Source organism: Dreissena polymorpha, chromosome 6 (assembly GCF_020536995.1).
Source record: "Dreissena polymorpha isolate Duluth1 chromosome 6, UMN_Dpol_1.0, whole genome shotgun sequence".
In the NCBI taxonomy this organism is placed as follows: Eukaryota; Metazoa; Mollusca; class Bivalvia; order Myida; family Dreissenidae; genus Dreissena; species Dreissena polymorpha.
Genome location: NC_068360.1, coordinates 91,994,186 through 92,022,035, shown reverse-complemented (window position 1 = coordinate 92,022,035; position 27,850 = coordinate 91,994,186). Strand labels below are relative to the sequence as shown.

General features: G+C 35.9%; 1 protein-coding gene across 1 annotated transcript; it reads left to right on the top strand.

Moving 5' to 3' along the window:
• Nucleotides 1-569: 569 nt before the first annotated feature.
• LOC127836157 (uncharacterized) lies at nt 570-22,778 on the top strand. The gene is made up of 3 exons (XM_052362586.1): nt 570-806; nt 3,406-4,061; nt 21,014-22,778. The coding sequence occupies exons 1-3, from the start codon at nt 786-788 to the stop codon at nt 21,717-21,719; spliced, it is 1,383 nt and encodes a 460-aa protein (XP_052218546.1). The 5' UTR covers nt 570-785; the 3' UTR covers nt 21,720-22,778.
• Nucleotides 22,779-27,850: the final 5,072 nt, after the last annotated feature.

Here is a 27,850-nt window from a genome sequence, read left to right as displayed (position 1 = left end):
TCTTTGCTTTCAAGCTTTGGGCCCGTTTATTAACAAATACAAGCTAGATTATTTTCCTGTTTCACGTCCAATATTTAAAAATAACGTCAAGGAAAAACAGTCGGACATCTTTAAAATCGCCCCCTTGGTGCAAAAAGGTATCATGTTACCTTGAAATAAGAAGGCGCATGGTACCTTTTTATGCACTAGTTGGGCGAATTATGTTCGTATTGTTTAAAGGTAGACAACCGTCGTATACTAGCGGTACACATTTACGCATGAGTTACATTCCTTGACTGGACACGATTGACCCATAATTATAAAACTGCTAAGACTGTTTTGGCTGAAAGGGCAACGCTGTCAGTTTAATAATAATATTGCTTCAAAATTTACAACTTTATACGGGCTTATTATAACGTCTTTTCTAATACTTTGGGAGCAGTATAAGCAGTTAATTGCATAAACTGCGCGGACCCAGGTGTATAATCCACCATAGGTTAATCGGTTAAACCTACATACTTTCAATAGCTGCTGTATTGGAATAATACTGTTTTGTGTATATTACGGTTTTGTTCGATAAAGCATTTCAACGTTTTTAAGTGTGTCTCGGAGAAATAATTGGTTATCGATAATGAATATTAAAACGTTTATAAACCACTGAAGCGTCGAAGCATATTGTTCGCTGAGCCAATTAAATATTTTCATGCGGTTGAACTTTTGCGATGAAAAGAAAATACTAAACAAACACGAAAGGGAAATTATACAATTAGAGTAAAAAGTTGACTCTTTTGGAACCCGTGTTGGATATGGCAGTTGCATCGTCAAAGGTAATATTATTGTGTTGTTTCTGATGTTAGATGTAACAATCTTTTTGGTTTATTTGCCTACTGCAAAGGTAGTGCGAATGTTAAAATAAACATATACGACAATATAGCCTGTACTTGAACGTGAATGGATCTGAAATTACGTGTGAATAAACATATATTGGTTTATTTAACTTGCAGGTGCAATAAAACAATACAATTGTATTTGATAAATTCAGTTTGGGAAAATAATATAATAGTATTATTGACCGGGCATTTGTTTCTCTTTCATCAACTCTCACCAATAGCTCGTTCACATAGCAAACATTTGTCTATTTTATTTTTGCAAAGAAACACACTACCGATAAGAAAGCAATAGAGTATATTTACAAAGGTACAGGTACGTGTTTTATATTCTATTTGCGAACAGTTTTTAGCATGATGTACACAACTACAGACGAAATGCTTTTTACATAACGTTTCAGTTAGAATACCAACCTAATGTATAACAAATAATTCCACAAATAATAGTCCTGTCATATAGTACCATCCTTTTTAAGAATATATGCAAAATTTCAGCGATCTTTATCTAGTAACGTTACGCCTAAACTAAACCAGATTTGAAATCAGCACTGTTTAAAAGACAGTTCATATTTCCCGATTTTTTGTATGTATAATTTTACAAAAAAAAGTGACTGACCTCTATAGCTCTTGCTCTAGTCTTCTTTCATTGCGATTATTAGAAAAGTAAACGTTTACAAACTTATTATTAGAAAGCAAGTTTAATATAATTTAGCCACGTTTTGGGAAAACCGGGCTTAATGCATGTGCGTTAAGTATTTTCCGCTTTTATGGAATTTTCCGTTGAATTAAAGGAAATCTCTTCTACACGAAAATCCAGTCCAGGCGGAAAGTGTTCTCCCTGATTAGCCTGAGCCTGCACAAGCATTACCTCCCTTGGTCCCAGCCTGAGCGCACTGCACATGCATTACCTCCCTTAGTCCCAGAGCATGGCTCAACCATATGTGTCTTTTTCTGTGAAAACTGGGCTTCATTCATGTGCGTAAAGTGTCGTCCCAGATTAGCCTGTGCAGTCCGCACAGGCTAATCAGGGACGACACTTTCCGCTTGAATGGTATTTTTAGTTTCAAGGAAGTCCCTCCTTACCGAAAATCAAGTTTAGGCGGAAAGTGTCGTGCCTGATTAGCCTGTGCGGACTGCACAGGCTAATCTGGGACGACACTCTACACACATGAATTAAGCCCAGTTTTCTCAGAACAAGACACATATAATAAATCAAATGATAGTTTGTAACATTATTACACTGAGGAACCCTACATAATATTAATACATGCTCAATCTACTCTGGTCTCTTCTTTATGAAAAGTTATCAAATGATGTCGTAACACACAAAGATAAACGTCTTTTTCCTATTATATTGTTTGCATATTAAATTATTTCGTATGTATTCATCATACGTAAATATGCAACTATAATAGCAATAGAGTGATGTTGAAAAAAACTCTGTTGATCCGAAACAAAACTTCGAACCCAGGGTCCGTACTCATCAAGTCTCTTTAGGGAACTCTTAAGAGTCATCTACTATCTGTTTTAAAATACTTTCGAGTTTTGTTTTACGCTAAAGAAGTCCATGTTTCTAAATTTATTTTTAAAAGCAAAACATTGTGTATTCAGAAAACATTGAATTTCACAAAAATGTACAGGACATTTTCGAAAAAATACGATTTGACTTTACAGTTCTTTAAATACTGAAAAAGTGAATGTTTATATTTTTTTGAAAATATCATACCATTTTTAATAAGGAAAAAAGAAACATTGGATTTCACGATACATTTTATCGGAAATGTTCGCTCAAGTTCATCCTAAGTTAATATTTCTCAGAGTAATGCGAACACCGGTCCATACAGTTTTTAGTTTAAACTTATTTACTTCTTTTGGCAAGTACAATATATATCAAACATTCACAAAAAATAGCTATTAAAAACTAATTGAAACGGAGAGACTATTTTTTAATCGAGTTTCTCTTCTTGGGGTAATATTTACGCATGATTGGCTGTGTAAAAAAACAGGATAACTTAAAGGGGCCTTTACATATATTTTTGCATCTATTGAAGTTTGACACTAAATGCTTTATATTGATAAATGTGGATCTAAAAAGCTCCCGTAAACAAACAATCATACAATTAAAGAAAAAAGTAACTCTCAACTGGACTAAAACCACTGACCCCTGGAGTAAAAGTCTATCGCTTAGACTACTCGGCCATCCGTGCTCATCCAAAGTGATGAGTTGTATATTCGCAGTATCTTAAAATATAACGAAAACAACAGAACTCTCCAAATTATTCAATCGTTTCGCGTTGCAACGCTTTATAATTTTCGGGTTTTTAAATGGTCATAAGATGCATATAATGAACATTTTAGAGCATTGTAAATGTTCCGTATTACTGTTTCTTTACAAATATCAGAACTACAACGAAAATTTGCGAATCTGAAATATTTTTTTTGTGTTCAATTTACCAAACGTGAAAAGCCTCCTTTAAGTCATGCTCGACATAGGAAATATGCGTGATAAATAAGCAAGGGTGATGTTCTTAAATCACAGGTCGCTCTTCATCTCTACCTCAACAACCCACACGGCCTGCTAGCCGCAACAATACCGAATTATGTTCTCGTCAACGGAAACGCCGGACTGGCGTCGGTGCAGGCCATCGTCCGGTCAAATCCTATACCGGAAGAGGCGAGTGGAGTCGACAGTGAATCGGTGGTGTCCGTCGTGCGAAAAGCTAACGTCGTTAAATTTGGGGAAGCTCTTCCACCCATCCCCGATTTCAATGAACGCTCTAACCAGAAAACTTTGTCTAAAGAAAAACTTCCTTCAAACAGTTCGAAAGGTGCGGAGATTAACAGTTTTGAATTAAATACACCTTTACCGGAAGTAAAGCGCGCCGTTGGAATGGTCCCCAAGTTACCGCCCTATAAACAGTCGCAAAGCGGACGGTCATCGGGAGCGACGGGTGAAATCTCGCCTAGGGGAGGAGACGGGCAGACGGTACCGTCCTTGGGGTTTTCCTGGTCCCTCAACCTGGACAAGCGGTCGCAACCGGAAGTGAGACAGAAGCCTCCCCCGCCATCGCTTCTGGAAAAGCTCGGGCGTCTTAAGGTTGGAGAACCAATCGGGATCGTCAAGTTGAAGAGAAACAAAAATCATCCCGCAATTTACCAAGTGAGCAAAATGAGTCTGCAAGATAAGGACGGCTCGTAAGTAGAATTACATGTTTTGTAGTTATTTCTTATATAAGCCTTATTGTTGAACTCTTGCACTTAAGCAGGTGCCTAGAGTGTCGTCCCAGATTAGCCTGTCGAGCACGCGTATGCTTATATTGGACGACGCTTTCCGCCTAAACTGGATTTTCGATAAGAAAATACTTCCTTTGAATGAAAAAAACAGTTATAGCGGAACATGTCGACCCTAATTAGCCTCTGTGAACTGTACAGGCTTATCTGAGATGACACTTAGCGCACGTGCTTTAAGCCCATTATTCCCAGAACGAGACGCATATGATAATCACCAGGATTGATTTCATCTTAGTTTTATGTAATCTTTACCTGTGCAATTTAAGTAATAGGCGGAGTTTCTTCTTAAACAAACTAAAGCTTTCGTGACTGGATACACAGCAATGTTTGCATTTAAAGATAATCTTTAATCGTTTTGATAGACGAGTGGCTCAAACAAAGCTGCATGTGGTTTTCTGCATTAAGTTGTGCTAAGCTTTTCAATTTATAGTAAAACTAGAGGTGCATGTGTACATTAGTAGTAGTGGTAGTAATAGTAGTTGTAGTAGTAGTAGTAGTAGTAGTAGTAGTAGTAGTAGTAGTAGTAGTAGTAGTAGTAGTAGTAGTAGTAGTAGTAGTAGTAGTAGTAGTAGTAGTAGTAGTAGTAGTAGTAATAGTAGTAGTAGTAGTAGTAGTAGTAGTAGTAAAAGTAGTAGTAGTAGTAGTAGAAGTAGAAGTAGTAATGGTAGTAGTAGTAGTAGTAGTAGTAGTAGTAGTAGTAGTAGTAGTAGTAGTAGTAGTAGTAGTAGTAGTAGTAGTAGTAGTAGTAGTAGTAGTATCAGTAGTAGTAGTAGTAGTAGTAGTAGTAGTAATAGTAGTAGTAGTAGAAGTAGTTGTTGTAGTAGAAGGAGAAGAAGTAGTAGTAGTAGTAGTAGTAGTAGTAGTAGTAGTAGTAGTAGTAGTAGTAGTAGTAGTAGTAGTAGTAGAAGTAGTAGTAGTAGTAGTAGTAGTAGTAATAGTAGTAGAAGTAGTAGTTGTTGTTGTAGTAGTAGTAGTAGTAGTAGTTGTTGTAGTAGAAGTAGTAGTAGTAGTAGTAGTAGTAGTAGTAGTAGTAGTAGTAGTAGTAGTAGTAGAAGTAGTAGTTGTAGTAGTAGTAGTAGTAGTAGTAGTAGTAGTAGTAGTAGTAGTAGTAGTAGTAGTAGTAGTAGTAGTAGTAGTAGTAGTAGTAGAAGTAGTAGTAGTAGTAGTAGAAGTAGTAATAGTAGTAGAAGTAGTAGTAGTAGTTGTTGTTGTTGTTGTTGTTGTGAATGTTTTTGTACTAGTACTAGGTAGTAGAAAGAGTAGTACAATTATGAGAAAAAACAAGTAGTAGCAGTAGGAGAAGTAGTTGTATTGGTGAAGTAGTAGCAGTAGCAGTAGAAACAGCTGTATACTTAGTAATTATGCAACAAAGTAGTTTCGTCATTAGTTATTTTGGGGATTTGGTACCAGGTAGTTGTTGGTGCGGTTGTAGCGGTGGTACCAGGTAGTAGTTGGTGCGGTTGTAGCGGTGGTACCAGGTAGTAGTTGGTTCGGTTGTAGCGGTGGTATCAGGTAGTAGTTGGTGCGGTTGTAGCGGTGGTACCAGGTAGTAGTTGGTGCGGTTGTAGCGGTGGTACCAGGTAGTAGTTGGTGCGGTTGTAACGGTGGTACCAGGTAGTAGTTGGTGCGGTTGTAGCGGTGGTACCAGGTAGTAGTTGGTGCGGTTGTAGCGGTGGTACCAGGTAGTAGTTGGTGCGGTTGTAGCGGTGGAACCAAGTAGTAGTTTGTGCGGTTGTAGCGGTGGTACCAGGTAGTACTTGGTGCGGTTGTAGCGGTGGTACCAGGTAGTAGTTGGTGCGGTTGTAGCGGTGGTACCAGGTAGTAGTTGGTGCGGTTGTAGCGGTGGTACCAGGTAGTAGTTGGTGCGGTTGTAGCGGTGGTACCAGGTAGTAGTTGGTGCGGTTGTAGCGGTGGTACCAGGTAGTAGTTGGTGCGGTTGTAGCGGTGGTACCAGGTAGTAGTTGGTGCGGTTGTAGCGGTGGTACCAGGTAGTAGTTGGTGCGGTTGTAGCGGTGGTACCAGGTTGTAGTTGGTGCGGTTGTAGCGGTGGTACCAGGTAGTAGTTGGTGCGGTTGTAGCGGTGGTACCAGGTAGTAGTTGGTGCGGTTGTAGCGGTAGTACCAGGTAGTAGTTGGTGCGGTTGTAGCGGTTGTAGAATCAATATCAGCAGTAGCCGAACAATTGAAAAGTTTAAAAATACACTTTTTATGTCATTAAAAAAAATACTTGTATGTCGAATAAAATTACATTGAAAGCTAAAAATAAGCCCGTGTAGTTGTTATGACCGCGTGGAGATAACGAGACGTTTCTGGTCTTTTATATAAATGTATATTTCATTTTCTGATTGATGAAGGAATGCTCAATAATATGATCGGATGAATTAACTTTAGCCGACTTGAATAACAGCGGTCGCTATCAGCGTGTGACCTTATCAATTTATTACGATTCGAATGCAAAATAAACACCTCAAGATATGATCCAAGTCCGTATCCACTCTCAATAACATGTTATCGACCGAGTGTGGGTATTAGAGCGGTAAATAGAAAAAGTAAAAGTTTCATCGATCATTTATTATTTATCATACCAGATCTGCGAAATTAAATGATAGATAAATGAAGCAAAGCATGTAACCAGAAATCGAGTGCGCAAAATAAATATATTAAAATACAGTTAATTCATAATAAATGTTCTTGTGCTGTTGTAGTTTTTACATATTATTCCAAGGACGTTTTATTAAATGAACTTAAATATTATGAATTTAGTGTTAGTATGGAGTGAAACTCTTTTCAGTGTAACCTCCCGTTAAACGTTCGGCAATGCAATCAAAACTTAAATAATTCTATAATTTGAAAGAGTTTATTATATATCATAAGTGTGTTGCTATTTTTATGCAAATCCGTGTTATTATCTATATAATTGGATGTATCAAAAGTTTTCAGAAAAAGAAAAACAAAAAAAGAAGTAAGGCGTTTAAATAATATAAACGGAGAGCGTTGCCACAGACAAACAGCAGTCCCCTGACAAGGTTAATGTTGTCAGAGAAATAAAATGATATCCGTAGGTTGTGTGAACGGTAGTTTATGCAAGTAATAGCAGGTACGAATTGAATTATTTCAATTATGTCTATAACCAAGGCAACCACAATTCTAAAGAAAAATAAATGAAATAACGCGCGTTTTCTCCATTTGGCCCTCTATGCACTAACGGAGTTTCATCAACGTAAGTGTTTTCAATCTGAAAGACGGACGGATTTTTGGTAGGCTAGCGATCTGCTTTGTTTTCCAATAATTGATGTAACAAATGCATCTGTAACCATAGTCACAATACATTTTGTCAGACCAAAATAGTGAAATATGTCAATATTTGTATTGTGATTGTCTATCCACATACCAAGCTTCATCAACCTAGCCCGAGTACTACACAGTTATCACAGGATCGTTAAGTGAGGGTTTATTTCCGTACTAATAGCAGCCACAATTTTTGTCCGAAGAAAATAGCGTGCATATTCCCCATATGGCCTTCTGGCCAAACACAAGTTCATAGGATCGTTGGATCGAGATTCGGACATACGCAACCACAGACACACGGACGGATATACGCAACCACAGACACACGGACGGATAAACGCATCCACGGACACACGGACGGACATACGCAACCACAGACACACGGACGGATGCACGCAACCACAGACACACGGACGAACATACGCAAACATAAACACACGGAATGACATACGCAACCAGGGACACACGGACGGACATACTCAACCACAGACACACGGACCGACATACTCAACCACAGACACACGGACGGACATACTCAACCACAGACACACGGATGGACATACTCAGCCGCGGACACACGTACGTACTCAACCACGGAAACAAGGACGGACGGGGATAAAAATGTAGTCCTCTCCGATTAAAACGGTAGGGCACTAGTCACAATACTATTTGAATAGACCATTATTACGTGGTGACTAATGGCGGCATGGATATGGTAGAGATATTCTCGGAACCGGACTAATCTCTGCGTGGCGATTGATAAGTTGTTACTTTATTTTTTACGTTTTGATGAAAACTTGATAGAATAACAGTTTATACATTAAACTTAACGGTATAGCAGTATGTTTCTTTATACAATAATGAATTCCACACCCACTATTATTCATCGATTTTTGGCGTTTCCAAGGGTCTTTGTCGACTTAGCAGCAAAACTAATCAATGTTTTAACACAAACATAACTGATAGTAAGACGGAATTTCACAGGTATCGGGGTAAGGATAAAAGTTTCTTAATGTGTTGCATGAATACGACATAAGAGTAATCATTTAATGGTCAAAATATCTGACAAACAAGACATGTATGTAAAATGTACCCAAGTGATCCACTCCATCGTGATTACATTAGTTTCAATTAAATCGATACAGAAATGCGGAATTATTATTTGATCGCTCCACACACTTACTACAAACTTTAATGCGGTCAAACTGACCAACCGACAAAACAACAGAGTGACCCCCATATTTGCGCCCCCAGCGGATGGGGGGGGGGGTGGTATAATTATGAGGCACAAATGTAAAAGCATTCAATTCTAGTATTTATGTAGTTGAGCAAAAATTAAAGTACTCACGACCACGTTTAAATGTACGTATCGTTTTTTTATCTTTAAACAATTTTTCGCACAAACCCGCCACTGCATGCAGTGTGAAAACGAATAGTATCAAGTATGTACAGCTTCGGCCGAAAAAAAAATATTGTTTGTTTCCTCTCCCAACGACCGATGATAATGAAAGGTGCGTCTTTAGATCGGAATTTTGTTGTAATATTATTAAAAAAGAAATTATTTTTTACTTTAAGTATATTTGCTAAGCTATGTAATTTAGTTCGTTTATTATTAAAACAAGTATAATATGTTTATTAAAGCTGAAGCTGGACTATTTTATATGTGCGTCCATTTTCGTAAAAGTAGTACTCCAAATACACCAAATTACACGGCATTTGGTATATTTTCTTGACCCCATAAACAAAACACGTAGTTGTCCTTGGTGTATACAAAAAAGGTTGCAGTTAAAAGGCTGGGTACGTTGGGAGCGAGAAACAAATGTTATTTTAGGCCCTTACGCGATAGGCGCAAAGCCTTTCAAATGTTATAAAAACGAAAAACGAACTTGAAGCATCATTGAAAATTAAAATGTCAATAGTTTACTTGAAGAGGCCAACAAAACATCTCAGGACATCTTGCTATTCGAATAATCATCTTTCAGCGCGTCTTAAGTGTTTTTGCAATTCATAAATTGAGTGCCGTCAAGATAAGATGTATTTGATAGGTCGAATGAAATTATTTTCTTCTATAAAACTACGAAAGAGTGTTTAACTATGACTTAAAAGGACTAACCAAAAACAAAGATGCTTATTTACAGGTATGTATATTTAAGTAATGAATTTTGATAATCAATCTTCGTGTGATATTAGCTTTTGGTATGTTTTAGTAATGGTATCAGTGTATTTGTATGCATTAAATGTGTCTGTTGTTGGTAATCATATTCATTTATAGCCCTAAACTATAATTACTTATTAATACAATAAAACATAAATCTATTTATGTAAGCGCATTGTCAGCAGTCCGTCTTTTTTTATTCCAGCATCACAGCTGGGTCTTCTTGTACATTTAACGGTGTTTGCTTTTGTATTTGATTGTGTTGTGCTGAGCCATTATTTTCCCAATTATGTTCGTGATACACGTACTGATTTGTTTTTATAAGTTTATTTAGTAAAGCAAATGTATTTTAACCAGTTTTTTTTAGCTTAAAAGTAATATGCCGAGAACTTTAATATATTTCACACAATATGCAATGTGAATTTAATTAATTTTATGCAATAATCTGAACGTGTTAAGGTATTTTAAGCAATTTGCTGAAAGTTTCAAGGTTTTATGCAATATGCTTAACGTGTCCATGTATTTTATGCAATACGTTGACAGTGCCGAAGCCTTTTTTGCAATGTACTGTAAGTTGCATGGTATTTTATGCAATATGCTGAAAAGGTTAAGAGTTTTTATGCGATATAATGGAGAGTTTCGGTATCCTTTCAAGATAACATGCAGTAACTGTGTTAGATATTGTGTTATTATTTTAATAGTATGCTCAGTGTAGAGAAATTCGCAAGCAAAGCGAGAAATGCGAACGCAGATAAGACTGTATGACGCAGCGGAGTTTCTGAGAAAACTGGGCATAATGCATGTGCGTAAATTGTCGTCCCAGATTAGCCTGTGCAGTTCGCATAGGCTAATCAGGGACGACATTTTCCGCTTTTATGACATTTTTCGTTTAAATGAAGTCTCTTCTTAGCAAAAATCCAACTGCACAGGCTAATCTAGGACGACACTTTACGCGCATGCTTTATGTCTAGTTTTCACAGAACACGACTCATATGAAGCAGCGTAGTTTCTACAGGTGGCCTCGGCTCATACGGTTCTAAAACAGAGCAAACATTCCAAACTGATAAGAAAAAAAGAACCGCGCCGCAGTACAAAGGCAAGTCTGTGACTTTATGACCAATGCATTCCACTTTAAAGAAACTACTTCAGTATGCTGTGTGTTACCGGATTGAAAGCGAACCTGTATCCAAAAACGCACGCCGAGACATAACTTTAATGCCTCTAATGGGTATTTTAATCACATATGTCAACATCAGCCTGTGAATTCTGCCACCGGTAGCTGTTTTTTGCGCCATATCATGTCAAGAGAACGTAATGCGCGTACTTAACGGAACACTTTTGACTTACGATCTTTTGAATGAGCAGAAAGTGTAGACCTCCAAAGTGTTTTATGTTACCTGTGACCCGTATTAGATACCATATTAACTATGTAGGCTTGGTTTAATATTTACTTAAGTTTAAACTTCGTTATTTCTTGCGTGAATGTACAGCGTTAAAGTGTACGTCATTTTTTCATCCGATTGCTTGCGTATTGTTTTCCAAACTTTACAATATGACAGTGATCGGTGTAAAAAGTATATAAAACGATTTTTTAAAGATTTAATCTGATTAAGACATAATGATGGGCATTATTGGGCAGAGTACATATATGACTTTATGCTAAATGCATTCGCTTGATTTGTATTTTTCGATAGAAACCCTGATGTAGTAATTTGTTACTGGAAGAAAAAACTTCAGCACATTGGCTGCACAATTTGCAAACAGTTTTCATTATTTGAAATTCACACTGGGTTTTGTTGTTTTTTATATTCAAAATCTATTTTTAGTCGTGGCGACCTTGATTTCAATTTGAATAAAAAAAGTCTGATAAAGGAAGACAATTCAAAATGTGCATTGGCATTGTTACTGAGTGTTCCTAGTAACCCCTTATTGTGTCTAATTCAATGTATTTTTAGTCGTGGCGACCTTGACCTTGGAGATATCGACGTTATTCTTTCGCATGACACACCGCCCTATGATTGTGAACAAATGTACCGAAAATTTTAAAATCTCACATTAAATGACCTAGTTATGGCCCGGACAAGCTCGTTCCGCCAGCCCACCCGCCCGCCGACAATCGCCAATCTAATAACCAGTTCGGAAAACCTGGTTAAAAAAACTAAAAAACTAACTCGGAAGTTTTGGGTGACAAAATAAACATATATATTTTTATATACATATGTAGTTACTTTACCAATCTTTAAATGCATTCAATAGGATACAAAGTAACGTTAAGAGAAAAATTAATGGCGAGATTGCATATTAAACTTCAGTACCATTAAGTGCAATCAATTTAGAAAGGTAATAACATAATTTTAAACACTAATATTGACACCATTTCTTAATTCCATAGTGCTAGGGCGAATCAATATCGACGATCATAAAAAGTAGCTTAAAATATGTGGTGTTCATAATACTTACATATTTACAAAAAGTGACACGGATCTCATGTGATTTTTAATTGGCAAATGGATACCTTATGCGTATATGGAAGGTTTGCTTGACTACGGTATTCAGATGTATTAAATGATTTATATATCGTTATGGTAAATATACGGTGACGCAAAGCACGTGCATTATTTGTAGTAATCAGCATTAAACCATAAATGATTTAAACTTGAAATGGTAGATAATGGAGTATTCATTTTCGGAATGATTTATGACACAAATAGGAATCCATTAAAGATAAACGGGAACCGTATAGGATTTTAAAAAACTACTTTGATTTTTATGTAATATTTTGAACTAGTTGTATAGCATGATTTATGATATATATGACCTATAAATTGATTGTATAAAACGATGTGTGACATATTATTTGCGTATTTACGATAACTGTTGTATTAAATTTCTCTTACGACATTGTATTCTTAAGAAAGTATATAAGATTTCAGTTTCAACACTTTAATTGCACTATTTCAAGCTATCGCATGCATTTTAAGTTCAAGAAAAACAATCTTTTCTATTATTCATTTCCATGTGCATCTTCTTGTGAACTTTTCTTATAGTTTTTCCATCGACATTTTGTCTTTTCGGAAAAAATATTGAGATCGTATTATTGGCTTCAAGTTTTCTGCGGTTTATATGAAAAATGCTAGATTTAGATTTTATGTCTTCAATGCTTGAAACACGGTGAGAATTAATAGTGCATATACCTGGTGTTCTTCGTTTTTTTTCTGAAGCTCATTCTTCCTAGGAAATGAATTTCAACCTAAACGCACTTAAAAAGTCGATACGTGAAAAACATATTGGCTTCGTTAGAACGTCAAATTTTTTTCACCATTGATCATATATAATATATTAGTCTCACTCTGGGGAAATGGGAATACAAGTGCGTAAAGTTCCATCCCAGATTAGCCTGTGTATTTTGCCACAGGCTAATTAGCGACGATACTTTCTACGTAGACTGAATTTCGTTAAGACGAGACTTTCTTTAAATTTCATTAAAGCAGAAAAGGTCATCCCTGGAAAGCCTGTGAGGGCTGCACGTGCTAATATGGTATCAACTATACGCACATGCATTAAGCCGTGTTTTCCCATGGCGCACTCAGAGCGGAGTCACTAGGGGCCCGAATGTTTTCTGCGATCACTATGGCTTTTAAAAACGTCAAAATCTGTTTTATTCCAGATACGAAAATCAAGTGGTGTGCATATTGTTAAACCGCGAAAAAATAAAACGACTAAAACGGCTTTTCTTAAATCGAGTCCAGTTTTATTAATGGTTAATGAAAATCACGTGAACTTTGTTTGTACGCGACAATAGTTACTATTTGTTAGTATTAATGACACTTGCGTGGATATTGTGTTAAATTCATCCAATATTCGCAGTCAGAAATGTTAATATCTAATTTCTTGCGATACTTGAGATAATTGTAATTATGATCCGAGCGTGTGTTTAGTATTAATGACACGTGCATCAATTGCGTTCATTTACGAGTAATGCATCGTAATATGACGAAGCCAGGTCCATTCGATTTTGAAATATATATTCTGAATGAAATTTAAAAAAAAAGTAAGTTTTAATGACGATATGCGTTCACTTAGCGATATAAGAGATATTATTTTCATAAAAAATCATATTAAACAATATACTATTTGATTTTTAAATGGATGTCACGAATGGCCCAAACTGACTTGTAGCGGTCGGCGATAGATTCCTTTTAAATAATTACTACCAACCGCTTTCATTTAGGTCCCGCTTCGGGAAAACTGAGCTAAATACATGTGTGCAAAGTTAACCCTTTCAGCGCTGGAACCGAATTTTAAAGGCTTTGCAAACAGTTTGGATCCAGATGAGACGCCACAGAACGTGGCGTCTCATCAGAATCCAAACTGTTTGCTATTTTGATAGTATTCTTTGAAAAACATCGATGAAAATGCTAATTTTAGAAATTCAGCAGACGACATTTTAGCAGACGACACATTTCCCAGCATGCAAAGGGTTAACGTCACAGATAAGCCTGTTCAGTCCGCATAGGATAAACAAAGACAACACTTTCTTGCTACACGAGATTTTCGCTAAGAAGAGACTTCTTTTAATCGAAAAGTACTATACAGCGGGAAGTGTCGTCCCTGATTACCGGGGTCATTAAGCCCCGTTTTCATAGAGCAATGCGCATTTCTTGCTTTTCTTACAATATGTAAACGCAAATTTCCTTAAGTTTCACTTAGCAGCATTGCTTCAATGAACGGACATGTGGTAATTCCCTGCGTTTAAATAGTAATTTACGCAAATTATCTCTCGATCTCCGTGACAAATTGATATCCGGTTACATAACGACCAATCGCAGATATGGAGAAATGGATAAACGCTTCAGGTATTTTTCATAAATTGAAAATTATCCCTTCTTGTTATTCCCGTTATGACCAAGACGCAATCCAATTTTAAACAAGCACAAATCAAATTGGAACGGAGCAAACATTTCCTTTTGACTATGTGTAATTGACGAGGATAATTACGGTACAAGGTACCAAATATGTGTCGAGACAATAATACGGGATTTCCAATTATGTCAATTACGAAAGACGCGTTTTCTGTAATTGAGCTAATTAAGATTTCAGCATTGAACGAATAACGTTAGGGCACACCAGGGGCATAGGAAGAGCGAAACTCATAAAAGACTAGGTATACTCGAAAAATATTTAACGTTTTTGTAGTGGATGCTTTTAATAATCTGTTACAATAAATCCTTTATATATAATCAATGTTTTTTTTATAAATAATGGTGTGTGTTTTTAATATAATTAACAGTTAATGGTTTATGGTTAGATTCAATTACTATAACCTGGTTGCTAATTGTTTTAATACATTAGAACAGGACAAAAATGTATTCGCTTAAGCATTTTACAGCTCATCGTGATTAATAAAATATTATATAATATTCATACATGCGTGAAAAAAGTAATAAAGATAATAATGCATTATGCGTGAGAGTGATTATATACACACAATGAAATTAGTATATAATTAACCAAAAAAAAGAGGAAAACAGGCAAAAGAGAAAAAATCACATTCATTTCATAATAAACTGTACATGTTAACAGACATCAGCGTTAAGGACAAAAACACAATACATTCAATACATCAAAGAGCAGTCTATTTGACGATTTTCCAAAATGCATAACATAAGTTATTACAAGATAAGTATTGATGCAAAGCATCAAAGGGCCTCGGGAATTTCAGTGAAAAAGGCACTCAATGAAGTTACATGGAACGATTTTTTTCTACTGTAAATATTTATATATTGGCCGATTATTTTTAACAAAATAGAAAAAGATACTGGTATAACCATTATCTATGATTTTGTGTTATAACTCCCAAATGACCATTATTTATGATGTTGTGTTATAACCCCCAAATAACAATTATCTATGATTTTGTGTTGTAACTCCCAAATATTTCATAGTTTATTTTATTTACATTAGTTTCCTTTTTTTACTGGTATCCGTGTGCAGTTTTCATTAATGGAACAGAACTGTGTAGGTTTTAAAAACTCTGCTTCATCTTGTAAGCGTAATTTCATATTTTTCTCAACTTCAAGGGGAGATGATTCTGAACTTATTCTTATGTTGCTCGTTTACGATAGGGGTTGAGTACTCATTGATATGAAAACACTGTAAAAGTTTGATAAATAAATGAATGAAAACTGTAAATTGTATAAAGAAGCTGCATTTCACAATACTTTGAAATTCAGTTAAAGATCATAATAGATTTATTGCTTCGATATTCATCATTTTCAATAGGGTTCGAGTAATACTGATATAAAAACACTTAACAAGTTTGGAAAGATTCAGACGAAAGTTGTGAAATCTTTTAATAAAGTGGAAATTGTTTATTTTGTTAAATGTAATAGAAAAAAATTCTGGACTTATTATCCCGATGTTTCTCATTTTAAATGAGGTAAAAATGCTCATTGATATGAAAACACTGTAAGTTTTGAAAGAATCTGATGAAAATTGGTTGACATAATCACCTAACCAAGCAGTTTTTAACTTTTATTTTTAAATTTAAAGAGACATAATTCTGGACTTATGGTCCGATATTGCTCATATACAGTTTGGGTTGGGTCCTCATAGATAAAAAAACCTGTAATAGTTTGGAAACAATCGGATGAAAATTTTGGACTTCAAACAAGGATTTCAAAATTTCTCAAATTCTAAGGAAGATAACTATGGACGTAATGGTCGGATAATGCTAAAGGGTCAATACCACCTGGATAGTAATACGTGTCGCGCTTGCGCTCTATATGTGGTTCTTAAAAAAAACTCCGAGGAGTGCTTGACTCTAGAGAAACGGGTTGCTGGGACACAGCTCCTCCTTGATAAGCGGCTGCTTTCTTTATCGCAACTCATTGTTACAATCAATTATACGTGTCTCGCTTCGCGCTCTATATGTGGTAGGGACGGGCCTATGATAGAAAACCATAAAAGTACATGGATAATAGATGTGTTTTTTGCATTTATTTGTTAATATAAAAACACGTGTAGTTTTTTATGAGATATTTAAGTGATGTAAGAAATTTTTATTAACGTTGTCACCACGTTGCATCCATAAATTTTAATAAAAATGTCCAATTGTAGTCAAATGGATTTTAAAATGTCTACATAAAATAAAGCTTTATTATATTGATTAACCTGACTGAAAAAAATTGTCAGACGCCGAACTGTTCCTTTCGTGCCGGAACCCGGGATTGAACCGGGGGCCTTAAGATGACTGTTGCGTAAACAACTTCAGTCTAACGCCCTCCCAACTGAGCTATTCCGGCTGACATTCACTTATGGACTGCTATTTGGTGAAGTTGTGTATAGCGATCGTTATTATATGTTTATTAATAAACTAAAACATTGTACCATTTCGTACCACTACGCCTTCCAATAAACTTGCTTGCGCGATAGGTCGTCAAATATCGTACTACATTGATTCTCCTCTCAATCAGCAAATTAGAAAAACCACAAAATAAATATATTTTGATTCTGTTTTGTTTTTATACAAAACATCATTTGTTTTTATACAACACCAGAAAGTTTCGCCGGTTCGCGTATTTGCCCAGTCCCTGTGATCAGTTGTGGATCAATTATTAATTAGAACAATTTGCTTTGCATTATTGGCAATGCATGTTGTAATAAATGTAATAGGCACAAATGCAGTACGTATTTACACTGATTTACACAAAAAATCACCACTATGCAAGATATTCTTAAAACAAAAATATATACATTGATCCGTAAAGTAACTTCTCCTCCCATAAGCGACGCCAATAATTGCCCATGGCTCGTTTACACATCGGTTTCGGCATGCCCCGACGGCGTGCTCCTGTGTTATCCGAATTGCGAATCCGAAAATGTGCAAGTCTATACGTCTATTTAACTGCAACTCTTATCTCCAAGATGTACACCTTGAAAGTGCTGTTCAGATGTGTCATATAGTTGATAGTGCTGTTCAGATGTGTCATGTAGTTGAAAGTGCTGTTCAGATGTGTCATGTAGTTGATAGTGCTGTTCAGATGTGTCATGTAGTTGAAAGTGCTGTTCAGATGTGTCATGTAGTTGAAAGTGCTGTTCAGATGTGTCATGTAGTTGAAAGTGCTGTTCAGATGTGTCATGTAGTTGAATGTGCTGTTCAGATGTGTCATGTAGTTGAAAGTGCTGTTCAGATGTGTCATGTAGTTGAAAGTGCTGTTCAGATGTGTCATGTAGTTGAAAGTGCTGTTCAGATGTGTCATATAGTTGATAGTGCTGTTCAGATGTGTCATGTAGTTGAAAGTGCTGTTCAGATGTGTCATGTAGTTGATAGTGCTGTTCAGATGTGTCATGTAGTTGAAAGTGCTGTTCAGATGTGTCATGTAGTTGAAAGTGCTGTTCAGATGTGTCATGTAGTTGAAAGTGCTGTTCAGATGTGTCATGTAGTTGAAAGTGCTGTTCAGATGTGTCATGTAGTTGAAAGTGCTGTTCAGATGTGTCATGTAGTTGAAAGTGCTGTTCAGATGTGTCATGTAGTTGATAGTGCTGTTCAGATGTGTCATGTAGTTGATAGTGTTGTTCAGATGTGTCATGTAGTTGATAGTGCTGTTCAGATGTGTCATGTAGTTGAAAGTGCTGTTCAGATGTGTCATGTAGTTGATAGTGTTGTTCAGATGTGTCATGTAGTTGATAGTGCTGTTCAGATGTGTCATATAGTTGAAAGTGCTGTTCAGATGTGTCATGTAGTTGAAAGTGCTGTTCAGATGTGTCATGTAGTTGATAGTGTTGTTCAGATGTGTCATGTAGTTGATAGTGCTGTTCAGATGTGTCATATAGTTGAAAGTGCTGTTCAGATGTGTCATGTAGTTGAAAGTGCTGTTCAGATGTGTCATGTAGTTGATAGTGTTGTTCAGATGTGTCATGTAGTTGAAAGTGCTGTTCAGATGTGTCATGTAGTTGATAGTGCTGTTCAGATGTGTCATGTAGTTGAAAGTGCTGTTCAGATGTGTCATGTAGTTGATAGTGTTGTTCAGATGTGTCATGTAGTTGAAAGTGCTGTTCAGATGTGTCATGTAGTTGATAGTGCTGTTCAGATGTGTCATGTAGTTGAAAGTGCTGTTCAGATGTGTCATGTAGTTGAAAGTGCTGTTCAGATGTGTCATGTAGTTGATAGTGCTGTTCAGATGTGTCATGTAGTTGAAAGTGCTGTTCAGATGTGTCATGTAGTTGATAGTATTGTTCAGATGTGTCATGTAGTTGAAAGTGCTGTTCAGATGCGTCATGTAGTTGATAGTGCTGTTCAGATGTGTCATGTAGTTGATAGTGCTGTTCAGATGTGTCATGTAGTTGATAGTGTTGTTCAGATGTGTCATGTAGTTGATAGTGCTGTTCAGAAGTGTCATGTAGTTGATAGTTTTATAACACGTGTTTAGAGTTGGTTGAATTTCGCCGATCAAAATTGATCAGCAGAAACATTATTTTAATTTCTACAAGATGTTTTGTGAATGCATCGCTGATCATAAAATAATAACAAATTTCAAAAATATTTTAGACATGTGTGAAAAAATGTTATCTCATTTGTAATATTTGAGCGCCAAAAACAGAATATAAGCACGGATGGCACTATTGAATGGTTTAATTACAAACCAATATATGGTTTTAATCGCCAACTTCAGAGAAATCGTTTCGACAGAAATCGACATATAAATATCTCATATGATGGCATCATTTTTCACACATGTGTAAAATGCGACTTGAAGAAAATCTTGATTTACAACTGCGTACGCCACTGCAAATCGAAAATAATATTGACAGACCAACTAGCAATTAAGAATAACAACTGATCGGATGTAACATAATAACGGGGCTTATCGTAAAATATAGTATATGCTCATGAAACATGGATAATTGCCTATGCGGACGTAGGATCCAGTAATACACGGGCAGGTATCAATTGTTTATTTTTGATCAATAACGTTTAAATCAAGTGTTCTAAATGACATGGATCGTAATAAAAACGTATTATAAAACTGCGCCTTGTCTATTGCAGAAAACGTATTTAAATACCGTTTGGATACAGCTCTGTAAGAGATTCTACCGTGTTAATCCTCATTTTAACGTGGATCCTGTTAATGAGCTAAGCTGCTAACTTATTCAGTTTCGAGCCCATAATGACTTGCGAAATTGCTTTTGAAGACATTAGTGTACATAGGATTGGAGACAGCTGTGTGAATGAAGAAAAACACTAAATTTATTTTAAATGAATGTCCGAGCAAAACATCACACTAATACAAATAAATGGATAGTATAGAAACGTGCTTTGTAAAAAGGTAATTTGAAAAGCTCATACCATAATCATTAATAGTACGCAAAAAGCTTGTTAACTATTGCTTTTGTTTGAAAAACGTGTATATATCGTCTCTCTTTTAGTAAATTAAATTGTTGTCAGTAATTATAGCGATATTTTTTCCAAGCCATCAAGTTATTGGGGTGTAATCAGTATTAGGGGCGGGCACACCCAGTTATAGTGATGTGAACACAACTTTAATTAAATTAAACATTTATTTAGAATGCATAATTTTGTTCTACATGTGATTTCTTATAATTATACTTTCCTTACATCCTATAATTTTACTTTGATAAGTGTGGATAACCAACACGCACACATTAAATAAACAATTTCCGAGTTGAAGCGTTTTTTGCGAAATTTTTATTTGAGGGTCATATTTTACACACAAATATCAAAGTTGCTGTTAATAAAGAGAACATGATTGCGACGACAAGGGACTTTCCTGTACAAATATCTAAAACAATCAGTATTTCACATGTTAAAGTGCGTTACTATCTACTAGGCATAACTTCACAACGTTAAATCGTTTGTTGAGTATATGTGTCTGGAGTAGCAGGTTTAAGTAAAAGATAGGGTCAATAAAATGGGCACTGGTTTGTGGGGTTAAATATCATAAATGCAAAAAAATTATTAATAGACAATTTAAACTATATCCGCCGGCATAATGCGCCAGTTCGAAGCCGTTTAACACAGGAACGAAAATGATTTATAGCGTAGCATGCATAACTTCAATTTACACTCTTCAGAACGGATTAAAAGCAGACCGATACGCAAAATATGAGAATCGTTCTGGGAAAACTGGGCTTAATTCATATGTGTAAGTTGTCGTCCCAGATTAGCCTGAGCAGTGCGTGCAGTAATAATCAGGGACTACACTTCCGATTTTAATCAATTTCCGTTTAATGAAGAAAAATCTTCTGTGGGCGGAAAGGGACATTGTCACCGCTTATTAGCCTGTGCGAACTGCACAGGCAAACCTGTGACGACACTTAACGCACATGCAATAGGTGCAGTTTTCCCAGAATGCGCCCCAATATGTTGTAAACTTTGATCCTGTTTGTTTCAGACAGCGGAAGATGAGCGAGCGGCTGCACGAGTGGTTGGACGAGTACACGGAGGTCAGTCAGAAGCAGCAGGCCTACCTTCAGCGCATCCACGCACTCCGTCGTGGGCTTGAACAACGCCAAGACCAGCACGTGCTCGAAACGGTCGGCCGGATGCGTAACGGGCCGCGCTACAAGCACCGGCGGAAGTACCCGCTTTATTCCTTGACCCGGATGGAGGAGGCGGCGACCAATCAGGGACCGTCGCCGTTTCCGAACCGGCCGTGTATCTCGCATAATGACAGCTTAAAACAGAGCGGCGGCGATGGGAGCGGTTACAAGGGGACACTGAGTAAAATTAAGATTGTGCCACGGGCGAAACCGCGGAAGCTCGAGCCGATTGTTAAGCCGGGAAACGCCGATGTTTACGAAAAGCTTTTAATGAACTCTAATTCGAAACCCCACGGTGATACCCCAAGACCGGACATGTCGAAAATGAAAACCGAGTATGAAACGTTCGAGTCGATAGCGCGCAGGAACCATTTGAATCTGACACACTTTTATAACTCTTCCCTCAGTCATCGGCGTTTGCACCGGCGGAAACCGGTTGCCATGTCAACCGTGACGATGATAGACGAGAGCCCGGAAGAGACTGAGCAGACGACACAGTTTATTACGGACATAGCCGCTAAGAAACACATGCTAAAAACGGGGAAAGGAACCGTATGATAATGTAGGAAACACATGCTGAAAACGGGCAGAGACCGTGTTATAATAAGTGCTTAATAAAAATCACGTGCTTTGTCACAGATGCAAGAAATATAAAAATAAAATGAATGCTTGTGTCCACTCACTTACTGTAAACAATACGTTGAGCTGTGTTCCTTATGTATTCGATCGCACGTGACAATAAATGGGACGTTGTTTACAGATTGATAACATTACAATTCTATGTTTGTTTTTTGTTTATATATTAAACAATATAGTGTATAAACTATATTTAAACAAGCTATAGATGGATTTATAAATAATTTACTATTATAGCGCTTGAAATATGCAGACTATTCATACGCCTGAATTTCCAAGTGGTATTTAAATAACGTTTTTATTCCCGCTGGACCCCGGTCTCAAATCCTGGTGAAGGAAATTTTGTATTCAATTTTTTATCTAGGCATTATAATACTCTTAATATCTAAATCGACTATTGCCATGATAAAATTTTTTCAAAAACGAAAATGTGTCAGTAAGTTTTTTTAATGCACGTGAATCTTCCGGAATAGACAATTTAACATGCGCAATCAGTACCTGACAGTGCGAGTTCCTATCTTATTGGCATCTGTCGGAACTAGTTGTGAAAGGGCAGTGTCATATGCTTTCTTAGTGACATTCGTGTAGACGTTTTATTTGGGCCTAACTCTGAGAAAAACGGGGTTTAATGTATGTGCGTAAAATATCGTCCCAGATTGGCTTGTGCAGTCCACAAAGGCTTATCAGGTACGACACTTTCCGCTTTTATGATATTTTGCATTTAATCTACATTTTAACATATCGAACATTTCGTTTTGGTTCAATATATTTAAAAAGGACGCGATGTGTTAAGACAATGGTTTCTGATTATTGTATTTACCTAAAATACGTGTGGAAATTAAGCAAATTATTCGGTGTGGATATTTAGAAAACACTTAACACCATGTGCGTGACCATAATCCCACTATATCACATAGTACCGTGTATTGGATTTATAAACTGTGTTGTTATAATTTAGTAAACATACATTTCCAACGTTTTCTTGTACCTTTGTTTCTCACAGTCGGGACACTTTGGAAGGTGTATTAGCGCTTTAAGTGTATTCATGTAAAACAGAGTAAAATATATTGCTTACGAACTAAAAAATAGAAGGGAAAACTCGGCCTTTCCTTTGACGGGTCAACGTACAAGTCTTTAATACAATCTATTTGATTAAAGCCGGGACTCAGCTTGTGCAGTCCTTTAGTATTATAGTATATGGATCCATTTTCACGCAATTATTTGATCCATTTTCAAGCAATTATTTGGTTCATAAATATAAAGATGCAACATTATTTGATTCTTATTGTTAGTGAGTTCAGAGATTTAGTATAGATTGAGTCATGTTGATTGGAATGAATATGTGGTTAATTCACCCCCGTATGCCTTTGCCAGTAGGGAAACTCGTGTTTGCCATAAGGTCGAATAGCGTTCACCTCAGGCGCTTGTTGAGTTGTAGCACATTTTTACTGTGAAATCTATAAAATAGAGCGAACCACTGAAACTAGTATCTCTTTATTAAAGGTTATATTTTCAACATCAAGTGATTGGTAAATGCTGTGAAATGCATCTAACCAAAATGCCGACGGTATAACGATGATCTATTTTTAAACATTCTGGATTTACAGTAACAATAAATTATTAATACTGTTTCATAATCCAAATTCACCGTGAAAAAATATTTCATAACAATTTATTTCTGTATTTTTTATTTTGAGTATCACGATTAAAGCGTATGTTATTACGTCTCCAATCATGTCAAGAAACTACACAGATACAAATGTCCGACTCAAGGGCATACTTGATTTAAGGACGATTTACCCTATACTCGGACCTCACGTTATTCATTGTATCGCGCTATATTTATACCTCTTTCGATACCAATGCCACCTTATGTTATTTACATTAGAAACTCCGTACTTTCGATATATTTTCGTTTCATTTCCCGCGAAAAAATGTCCCGGGTTGTGGTAACTTCATGATTTATCTATTGAAGTGATTTTCTTGGTTGATTTCATCGTTTTGTTGCAGAGTTTTTCATTAAAAAGTGTGTAGTTTGTTAACTTAACTTTATACAAGTTAATGTCGTCTGTTAAGTTCGATAAGTACGTCATTTCCGCTGTCAAAAGTAGAAACTACGAAAGCGCATAGTTTTTAAAAAATAAATATTTAATTATAATTATAATAATTATAATAATTATTATTAATTATATTTAAAAAGTAAAAATAACAAAGGGGCGATTATTGTTCCACTTGGCTCGGTTATTATCACGGGGTTGTTTATAACGGCAGGAACTTGTATGACGTACCATGAGGATATAAGGTCATGAAATCTTCCTTAGGAAGATATAATGATATTTATTTCTTCCTTATGTACAATTAAATCTTCCTAAGGAAGATATAAATCTTCCTAAAGAATATATTAATCTTCCTAATGAAGATTTGAATCTTTCTAAGGAAGAATTCGAGACTTATGACCCCTTTAGCCGCGTCATCTTAATTCTTCCTGTGAATTTTGAATTCTTCCTTAGGAAGATTTAATTGTTCCTACAAATGTTATAGCCAATCAGGGTTCTGCTAAAAATAACAACCAATCAAAATACGCGTTACATTTCACGCGCGCTATTATATCTTCTAGTGAATATTGAATTCTTTCTAAGGAAGATTTAATTGTTCGTAATTACATGTACCGTCAGAAATCGATATGTGGACTAGAAGCATAAATATGCTGACAAGATGTACAAATATGCTAACGATAGTTCGTGAAATTGAAAAAAATTAAGTTTACTTTTTGGCATTCAGTTTTGTTTTTATAGTTAGGTGTCGTTTTATTTTTTGTATTTATTTATTTACGCGTATTAAAATCGTGTTATAGACTGCGCCCGTGATATCCATTATATCGATGTAATAATAAAATATTAAAATTTGCAGTGAACGTTTTGCATTCAGTATTGTGTCATATTTATTTTTCGTTTTGTGATTATTTACTTACACTTATTAAAATTATGTGTTGTAAAATTGCCCTTAAAATGTTTATAATATCGATTTAACGTTCAAAATAGTTAAAATGGAAGTGAGAAATTCGCGTTAAGTTGTTTTATATTTATATGTCATGTTTATGTATTCCATGGGGCTAAAGAGTATTGCGTCGCCTTATCCAGTATGTTTCTCGAAGTTTTCGTGCTTTGTCTGACCATTTTTCATTAGCTTCAATACAGCACAGGACGATATTATCCAACATGTGATCATGTTCGTTAAAATGTGCGAGAACGGGGGATCTCTTAAATTTAAGTGTTTTCCAATCAGACTCATGCAAGTTTATGCGTTTGCTCATAGTCATTTTTGTCTCACTAACATATTGTTTGTTGCACACACTACACGTCATGGGGAATACTGCATTAGCCATAGCCTGGGAAACAATATCATCGACGTATTCCCGCCTACAAAGGTATTGAACTAGGTCTTGTGTTCTCAATTCAAAGGTACTTTTCTGGTTGCATATGCGTCTGATATTGATTGCTAAGCTGAAAGGAATATTTCTGCAGCAATGCAGTGGGTGTACTCAGTAAAAGCCAGATAAAAGGCTATTTCATGTATGGATAATATCTGACCATACTATGTGAAATAACTATACGTATACTTTGAGTAGATACAAGTAAATATGAATCGAGCAAGCGAATAACGTTAAGTGTGTCAAAGCGACGTGTTTTGGATCGCGCCGTTGAACTTTTCTGCTGAATATGATACGCAAATCAAGAGCATTTCCCATAAAGGAGTCATGTCAGATTACAAAATAATGCAACCATAATAATTTCCCACCGTCAACCAAGTAACAAAACGTATTTGGGTTCCGGCGATGGTGTTTATCAAGTTAAACATGTTATTGAAATACGATTTCAAAGTGATAATTTTCAAGTTATGAATATTAGTTAGTTACATTATATAGCGATACCAAAGATATATGTTTATGTTTGACTATTCATATATATATGAGCCGTGCTCTGTGAAAATGGGGCTTAATGCATGTTCGTAAAATGTCGTCCCAGATTAGCCCGTGCAGTCCGCACAGTTTTATGTGTCTTATGTTTTATTTATCAAATACTTGTATTGTTAACTCATTTTTTACACCGACGGGTATTCACCCCAGGAAACCCGATACCTTGTGAGCAGCATAATACCATCCGAGCAGCTTGTATATTTAAGCGTGGGGGTATGAATCACCTTCAGTGGTAGCTCTAGTTGTCTCAGTCGCAAAAAACTAATTTATTATTCCTTTTCTTAAAGGTCATGATGTTTGTCTTCATCTGCTTCTATTGTGCGGAAAAGTTTGAAGTGTTTGAAGCAATAATTAAACATCTCAACCATCGCCACCAGAAACAGGACATAAAATATAAGCAAATCGAACTAGATAGCTCTACAGGCTTACTAGGGTACAGGACAAAGTCACTAGAAGGCGTTCAACCATCAACGCATACAGTGTTGATTTGTGATGATAACCTAGTAGTGAATAAAAGAAGTCGGGCCAAAAGAACACGTATATAACAACTTCAAACGATTTTAAAACATCATCAACTTTTTTGTTCTACTATTGCAATTTAAGATCTGATGACTCTAAACACGCTGGGTATGCGGATACTTTGATAACAGATGGCACTTCGATACCAGATAACAACAAACACCACGCGCGAGAGGTAAGTTTCTCAGGTTTTTTTAAGTTATATCATAAAGATTAGTTTTTTAGACAAGGCGCATGGTCGAGTTTATGAATGGTGTATCCTTTTTATATTGGAAAGAAAAAAATCACGGAAGAATGGTAGTGTTTTCTCCCCAAAATAGAAAATTCGGTTGGAAAACAGCATGAACTGGATGAACAGTAAACATTTCAACAAAATAAAACTACTTAGAAATATTTCAAGAAATTGTTTGATATTCCAGCATGTAAGGTAATCACTGCGCTTCAAATACTGAAATTTTGATAGTATTCAATGAAATATAAAAGAAGATAGAGCATATTTTAAAAGGTGGTATTCATGAAGTTGCGGATACTTTGATTCCCGATATAGGGCACTTCGGATAATAGAGACTTTAAACAAATTGGGCACTCTAATAACCGAGTTTTATCTTCTACATGAAATGCATTTATGTATATTATGGCTATTCTAACCAAACATTTTAAAGTGCGAATCAATTTGAATAGTCAAGCGCGACACATTGGGAATCTATGCATAACGTAATTACATACACATGTGGAATATAACCAATGGCGTTATTCGTTTTCAAAAATCATATTATTATTAATTTAAATAATTAATATTGTAAGTTCACATTTTAATAAAGATTCAAATGCTAATTTCTGCTTATATAATTATGTCACGTATATCCAAGTTCGTATGCAGAATGTTTTGGGTTTATATAAATAACAACGACCGGTATGCATAAACTTTGACACCACCATCGTGTGATTAAATCGACCGTCTGTACCATTATTGCTATTTGTTTTATTTCATGGCATTGAGCCAAAAAGTTCTAATGGAATTTCGGACCTGCATCGCTACTGAAATTTAGCTCTTAGCAATTTTAGCGGAGTGATGTTTCATGACACGCTATCTAGTATATAAGTAAATGGCCTTAGTACCTTCATTAGGACATAATTATACATGCTTTAGATCAGCCGTTTTGCTACAAAGAATGTAATTTAAAATTACATAGTATATGAGGTTGAACAATTTTAAATTAACATCTTCGATATGTCTGATGAGTTATATTTTAAATGTAATTTAAAATTGTTTGAGCTTGTGTACTATGCGAAGATCCAACTGTTGGGTGACTCGAAAACTGGAAAATGTATGGTCATAAAGACTGTACTCATTAGGCATATCGAATAAGTTTCACATGTGTCTATCACATTTATACGAAATCATTATCATATTCCAAAGGGATAAGAACATGTTTCGAAAATTCGTTTTTAATTGACGTTAGTACATACATTTTATTTATTGCCTGCTTACTATAACACTATTCCACAGCGAATTCTGCATTTCTGATTCACTCAATAGAGTGTTGTATCTGGTAAA

Bases quoted from the DNA above. Each gene is read 5' to 3' on its own strand.
- LOC127836157 (XM_052362586.1), top strand. From the start codon at position 786: ATGGCAGTTGCATCGTCAAAG. The intron at 807-3,405 runs GTAATATTATTG...CTTAAATCACAG, and splicing joins TGGCAGTTGCATCGTCAAAG to GTCGCTCTTCATCTCTACCT. The intron at 4,062-21,013 runs GTAAGTAGAATT...TGTTTGTTTCAG, and splicing joins CTGCAAGATAAGGACGGCTC to ACAGCGGAAGATGAGCGAGC.